Genomic DNA, 7,277 nt, shown 5'->3' on the forward strand with positions numbered 1-7,277 from the left:
TGTCAATACATAGCTGTCACGTCTGTCACTGTCAATGTCATTTTCTTTTTTTTATTAGTAAAGACTAGGATACGATAGCCCATAACATAGAGTGTCTGTCTTTTGTAAAAACTGGATCCATTGCTTGGCAACGAAAGATTCGCAAATGAAAGCTGTTTTAACTGGGTATGTTGTTATTTTCAATACATTAGATAATTTCATGATGCATATTAGTGCTCCACCTGTTATTGTAAGTCGTTATAATCGGAATCCAATCGGATCGAATGACCTATATTTGTGTTAGGTTGCGTTAGGTCCAGTTGTGACCACAATGCGCGAGCCGAGCGAGCGTAGCGAGCGTGCCACGGCAGCGGCCGGCGAAGTGCCAGGACCAAATTAAATTATTTTCTACTAAATTTATTAATATTCAGTGTACACGAAAAACATGATCAATCGTGCGAATCGATTGATTGCTGTCAAAACTGTGCTCCGATTATTAGGCTCTGAAAATCAGGTGGTCCAATAGCACCTTGAACATTATCGGTACAGGGTGATAAAGCTCGACCCGTGTTCCAAGTGACATGTGATTGAATTATCAGGTCGTACAAAATCGGTCGAGCATTGTCCAGGTCGTACAATAACTACACCCGCGGAAACGAATCTCGTCCCGCCAAACAAAACGTTGAAGAAAATTAAATGTTCATGTCAAACATGGGTTTTTAGTGGTTTTTAACTTTTTAGTGAAGCCTCCGGGTAAAGCGAAGGTACTAAGTCCATGCATTTACTCGACTGCGAAAAGGAAACTGTTGTTTTTTTAGTTTATTCCTTTATTTGCATGCATGTGTTTATGGATGTTTGCTAGGTTGGTTGTTTAACTAACTTACTAAGCATTCGTGACAGTTCGGCCTGTGTGTATTATTATGTACTTATTATGTTTGATTGATAAGAGAAGGAAGGTGGGTTCTGCATGTTAACATGATAATACGGTTTGAAGCGGAGAGGTAAGGTAAAAGTTGTGCGAGTAGTTCGTAATAGTACATTGTGTCTTAAGGGCGGTAAATAAGGAATTACGAACGAGAGTCTATTAGAAGCCCGAAATCGAAGACTGAGGGCTTTAATGAGTCGATGTTCGTAATTCTAGTACCGCCCGTGCGACATACAATGTTTTTCATCACATTTACAAGTTAAATTTTATATTTGTAAAAGAAAAAATATAATTATTCCAAATATTGGCGATACCTTAGGCTGTGCTCTTGGCAACGTCGCCCTCAACCTCCCTCGGCATGCGCCGCAACGTGCGTGTGCATGTGGTGGTCCATGTAGTCCTGCAGCAAGAGCGCGCGCACGGCGCGGCGCCATCAGTACGGGCACGGACTCATTTACCGACCTTGGGCTTCATGACGAGACAATTAGTAGGCGCAATGACTCGTTTACCGACCACGGGTTTCATGACAAGCACATTAAGGTCGAGGGTTTTATTTGGGGGGTTGCAACTAAGGTAGCCTGCATGTTACGACACTAATACGAGCAAGTGTGATGAAAATTAAGTTGTTTTCGGCAGCCCAAAAGATATTTTCAAAAATTCAGCAAGCATCAATGTAAATCAAAATTGAACTGTTGCAAACGTAAAGCTGAGTCATTTACATTCCCACGAATAAGTAAGTAGATGAACCTCCATTGTAAAGCAAAAATTGACAAACGATCTAGGTATGTCGGCGTTTGACATACCTCCCTCGCATACCTCAAAAGCGCACACGAATCTATCTCAAACATTTGACATAGTGTTTGATTGGGTTCGATTTCCACTTTTGTTAGCGCGCAAAATAATATTTGTACAATGTTTGTACTTACATTCTACAAATATTAATAAACATGCGTTTGTTTGCGCACATGTGAGTGCCCCTTGTTACGTATTTGCGATTTAAATAAGCATAAGTATTTATCTATACTATTTGCAAACTCATATAATTTTTTATTATTATTATTTTAATTATAATTAGCCATTTTCTATGTCCCACTGCTGGGTAAAGGCAGTCAGCAGCTAAGTTTTGCCAGTCGTTTTTGTATGCCACGAAAATACAAACTGAAACAAGGATGCACAGTAAAAACACAGAAAAGAGACCAGCGCTGGGAATCGAACCCAGGTTCTCTGCATTCCGTGCTGGATTTTACGGGATTTGACTGTAAAAGTAACTAATTTGGAGTTGAAATAAAAAATACAGAAATACTCCAAAAAACCAATCTTATTTTCTGAATGCGTCCAAGTCGTGTCGCCACCTCTATCTTCGTCTGCCGCGCCACCGTTGACCATCTTGGGGCGCCCACAGGGTATTAACCTGTGACCATCTCTCCGGGTGCATGCAGCAGTCATGGCCAACCCTGTCCCTCTTCAGCTTGGCGGTTTCCCTTCCGACATCTGCTATGCAGGTTTTTGAGCGCAGTGTGGTGTTCCTGATCCGATCTACCCTTTTCCCTCCCAAAATGCTGCGCTTCATAGCCCTCTGGCAAACCTTCAACTTGGACTTCTGAATCTAGGTTCAGGATCATGTTTGGGCATAGTAGGTTAAGATGCGCCTATTGCGCTGAAAGAGACTATCTGGCCCAAGTAAAAATGTACTCGTCGATGTATTGTATGTTCGAGCTTTGAGGCCGTAGAAGAAAAAACGACTATGTCATCGGCGAAACGAAGATTTGTCAATCTTTTACCGCCGACAACACCTTTTGCCAGGGGTTGAGCACTCCGCAGTTTAGGTACGTTCGGCCGGCGCACCCAACCATTGGGTGCACGGCAGTGGGTTGCCGGCTTAGCTCGCATGCTGGACGCGTCGCACGTGATTTGTGTAGGTACCCACCAAATTATTTTTTTTGCAAACTATGACTTCGAAATTGTTTCCGGCTGTATAAATAAAAAGAAGATAAAAGAATCGGAATTATCATTTTTCAACCTTCCGAAAGATAGGTATTGAAAGGTAAGAAGCCATTTTCTTGCATTTAATTTATACCATCATAATAATATAGTTAAATACTCTGTAAGAGTAGTAGGTGCATAATGAGAACAAGATTGTTAGGTATTACATGGATTTTAGGGCATCTAAAGGAATATAGTTTTGCGACAGGTAGGTACTTATTTAGTAGATTTTCGTATGGTTTACAATCAAAGATCGATTGCTTATTGATTGAATACCGTTTAATTCACCTAAAAGTAAACACTTTAGACCCATTTTAAAACAAATTACAATTGCCTAAGTAACTAAGTTTGCTCAAATGTTTGTTTATAAGTAAGTAGGCACTTTGTCAAGCCAACTTAAAACAAACTAAACAAAAATATCAATAAAGATTGAACAAAGAGGTACCTACTACCAAATGGTTGCTGTTGCTGATAAAATATTGTTGTTTTGTAGCTTTAGCCATTAAAGTTTATTTACTTATTTATTAAAGGTAGCTTATTGAATTCATATTAGTACCCACTGTTATCATTATTCATCGGCGAGTGGGAACTCTGTGCTCTTGGCGCCAAACCGGTTTCGAGTCAACGGTGCCCAACGGAATATGAACGCTCGTGTAACATGATAAGTTTCAATTTCGCGTGCAAGTCGTAAGAGTAGGCAACGATTTATACCTAAACTTGACTTTTGTTCGAGAGGGTCCCTTCTGTACGGTAGTACTATTAGTTATTCTGTGCTTTTGCCTTCCAAGCTACCACCAGGCTTTTGAAGATATCTTCCAGTGAGCTGGGGAATAGCTTGGGTGATAGCGGGTCACCTTGTTGAACGCCTTTTTCATATTATTTGGTAATTTTGTACAGTCTGCAGTACAAGTGAGAGAGCTTGACAAGATCTAAACCGTGAGACATGAATATTATACAAGGAGCAAAATAACTCATTCTACCTCTTAGTAGGTAGAATTAGTAACTTTTATTTATTTTCATTACCAACCTTGACATATTTTTAACACTAGGTATCTAAACTGATCTTAAGGGAAGCTTGTACAGATCTTTTCAGGCTCGTCAACTTACTTCTCTTTGACTACCTACATATTTATGTTTTGCTCAAGAAACTTTTTGAAAATTGGCTGGTGTTTTGGACGTAAATTCTAACAAAACAGATTGTTTTAAACATCAGGAAAACAAAGAAATTTCTTTATCAGCCAGCGATGAGCAATTTCAGGAAATGGTAATTTGAGTAAGTTGTAATAAATCGTGTATCTCCATGATTCTACTTTATAAACTGCTTTGGGGTTATCATCTGTCAATGCTTTTATGTACGTTTCTAAAATGTCTACATCTGATAAAGAATCATATTTGTTATTCTGTGAAACGTTCTGCAGGTAATCCCGCAGAGTTGTTATTTTTTTTTCGTAAAAAGACTGCTGCTCTTCACTTAAACTTTCAAGCATCGTGTTGCACTGGGTGGCTTGTCTTGATAGTATGTTGCTGGAGCCAATGAACCCACCTGCAAAATCAAATGAATAGATTAGGAACATTTGTAGGATATTCTGGGGTAGGATATTATACTTCAAGTTTCATATTCGTTTTAATCATTGGATCTACTTCGATCCTACGTCTATAAATACTTAAAACAGAATCTCTTTAGACTCCCTAAACTTTCAAAAAATCCCTCCCCAAACTCCCAATTTCACAAAATCATCCATCTCTCCTCAAGTCTTAATAAAATAATGTGATGAAAGTAGGGTTCGCGTTTCGGTGGGTTCGGACCCATTTACCTACCATCCCCTTCTAATGGCTATTGCTCAAATCAAGATTGACTAAAATCACCGCGTTGTATGGGCTACCAATTTAACTAAGTGGTTTCTGGTAATTTGACAGTTGAATGAAGGGTGATTGCGTTACCACGCGATTATTACGATCACACAATATACTGTATGAAAATTGATGTTTGTGTTGTACAAACTATTCCCCTCATTCATAAATCTAGTAACTTATAATGTTCTCTAACTTTGTACTTCAACCTCCTCCCTACTGCTATTCAACTGTCTCTTGTTTTGAAAGATGCTTAGTAGCAAAGAAAGTAGCTAACTTTATGGACGAGGATAGAGGGAGATGGTGAATGCGATCACAAATGTCAGCGCGTTTGACAATACGGCCTCGGGTCCAAAGCTTCTAGAATACGTTATCTATCTACGTACCTAGAACTACACCACAGATCGTAACCAGACTCACCAGGCACAAAGGCCACTGCCGTCAGGCCGTGAGCTGCCAGTTCATAACGTAAGGCCTGTGTCCAAGCCAGTAGGCCAGCCTTACTGGCGCTGTAAGCTCCGAAGCCTGGCAAAGGCTGAAGGCCGCAGTGGCTTGCTATGTTTATAACACGGGGAGATGATGCACCCTGGAAAGAAATACATGAGATAGGAATGGGCGCAACTATGAAGGTCTATTCCCTAAAACACTATAAAGATATGCTAGCGGACGTCATCCAGAGTTGCCAAACTATTGCCAGGCAGGAAGCGATATGGAATCTATAGGGTTGGGATACGTGGACAGGATTACCGGGCTACAGTGAGCGGCTGGTCATAGGCATGCTTGATAAAATTTACGATATTTGCCAGTGACCACCAATTTAGATTTGCCTGCACCCATGCTAAAGTTGCAGTAAGAGTGTCGAGACCATTCTCATAAAATCTATGAGGATCATGTCCTTGACAGTGCCAGCCATTTTTATTCTAACTTACCTTAGCTGCACTCACGCTAATGAGTTGAGGTAAGAGTATCGAGACTACTCTTACGAGGTTCACATTCTCTGCCAGTGAGTATCATTTGTAGTCTAACTTACCTCAGCTGCATTCACGCTAAAATTGTGGTAAGAGTGTCGAGACTACTCTCATAAAACCTAAAATGATCATGTTCTTTGACAGTATCTGTCAATTGTACTTTAACTTACCTTTGCTGCACTCATGCTAATAATTTGTAGTAAGATCTGTATGTATGTATTCTAAGTAAATAAAAAAATCTTTCTCTTCCTTTCTAAGAGTAACGAGACTACTCTTGTAGAACCCATAGAACAGACAGTGTCTACCATTTGTAGTCTAACTGACCTCAGTTACACTTGTCCTAAGTTGCGGTAAGAGCGTCGAGACCACTCTCATTGGACCTAGGAGGTTCACGTTCACTGTATTTTCTATCATCGAGGGCGTCTGCCATTCATAGTCTCCTATCGTCATTACTCCAGCGTTGTTGACTACTGCATGTAAGCCTGAAAGTAACATGGTTTTAAATAATTACTATCTTGTAAATAAAACAAACTTATAAATAACTAACGAAATTAAAAGGTTGTCTAAATCTAGCCACTTTGTACGACCATTGAATCAAAAATAACGTGAAAATCAGTATTAAAATCATACCTAATGTAACATATAGTTTACAAATTTTTTCGACGAGCTAATTAACTTGATGATGTAATAATATGACTATCCGACTATTGATCAGTAGAAAAAATCATTACAAGAATAACTATTTAAAAACAATCCATGCATCTACGTAAGAAATAGTATTTAGATATAAATATTTTAGTAAAATTTCAAGTGGGTAGATTATTTTTTTCAGCGAAGTTCTAACTACATCTTATAAGTCACTTATACTCACTGTAACTAGGATTTTTTTTAAGTAGATCACTCACAAACTTTCCAAAATCAGTGACACTCTCTGCCTTTGTGACGTCCAAGGAGCAAGGATGGACTGTCAATTTAGCCAAAGCAGTCGCTGCTTTAGTGTCAATCCCATTCAACATCCCAGCTACCGTCACTAGACCCTCACGGGCTGATCTAGCCGCTAAAGCATAACCGAGTCCACTGTCACATCCAGTTATGGCCACCACTCTCTTCAGCGCCATACCAAGTTTTATTAAGCTTGTAGGTGTTTAAATTACCGCTTCCAAACAGATAATACTATAGTTGGATGTAAACAGTACTAAATAACGGATAACGGTTATGTTTGCTAGTTCTCCGAGTGCAGTCTAGATAAGACTGACGTCGGAGCTAAACTGGCGGCGAATAAGATCCTCGGTCAACTTGTTGCATATAAAATGTGAGCGTCATGCTAGCGATTCCGATTACGATATTTAAAAACGTCAAGTTATAAAAATTTATATCGACTCTTAAAAACTTACAGGTGAATTTCAAAAAATTGGACATCTCAACGTCGTTAGATAAAAGATTTTTATGAAAATAATTTTCGTGTCACAACGGATTTTTTTCCAATTGGCCTTTTTTTTTTTATTTGACTGGATGGCAAACGAGCAAGTGGGTCTCCTGATGGTAAGAAATCACCACCGCCCATAAACAAT

The 7,277-nt window shown here is 39.3% G+C and overlaps 1 protein-coding gene across 1 annotated transcript; it reads right to left on the bottom strand.

The window, feature by feature from the left end:
• Window positions 1-3,144: 3,144 nt before the first annotated feature.
• Window positions 3,145-6,985, bottom strand: sro (SDR family oxidoreductase shroud). Its single transcript, XM_074088663.1, has 4 exons — window positions 6,578-6,985; window positions 6,031-6,188; window positions 5,159-5,324; window positions 3,145-4,430 (listed from the first exon to the last, which is right to left on the bottom strand). The coding sequence occupies exons 1-4, from the start codon at window positions 6,822-6,824 to the stop codon at window positions 4,090-4,092; spliced, it is 912 nt and encodes a 303-aa protein (XP_073944764.1). The 5' UTR covers window positions 6,825-6,985; the 3' UTR covers window positions 3,145-4,089.
• Window positions 6,986-7,277: the final 292 nt, after the last annotated feature.

Source organism: Choristoneura fumiferana, chromosome 6 (assembly GCF_025370935.1).
Source record: "Choristoneura fumiferana chromosome 6, NRCan_CFum_1, whole genome shotgun sequence".
In the NCBI taxonomy this organism is placed as follows: domain Eukaryota; kingdom Metazoa; phylum Arthropoda; class Insecta; order Lepidoptera; family Tortricidae; genus Choristoneura; species Choristoneura fumiferana.

What these genes read in the sequence shown, in the direction of transcription:
- sro (XM_074088663.1), bottom strand. Translation starts at nt 6,824, where the DNA reads ATGGCGCTGAAGAGAGTGGTGGCCATAACTGGATGTGACAGTGGACTC. An exon ending in TAAAAAAAATCCTAGTTACA is followed by an intron (nt 6,189 to 6,577) that starts GTGAGTATAAGT and finishes TGTTACTTTCAG; the next exon opens with GCTTACATGCAGTAGTCAAC. An exon ending in TTAGGACAAGTGTAACTGAG is followed by an intron (nt 5,325 to 6,030) that starts GTCAGTTAGACT and finishes ATTTCTTTCCAG; the next exon opens with GGTGCATCATCTCCCCGTGT.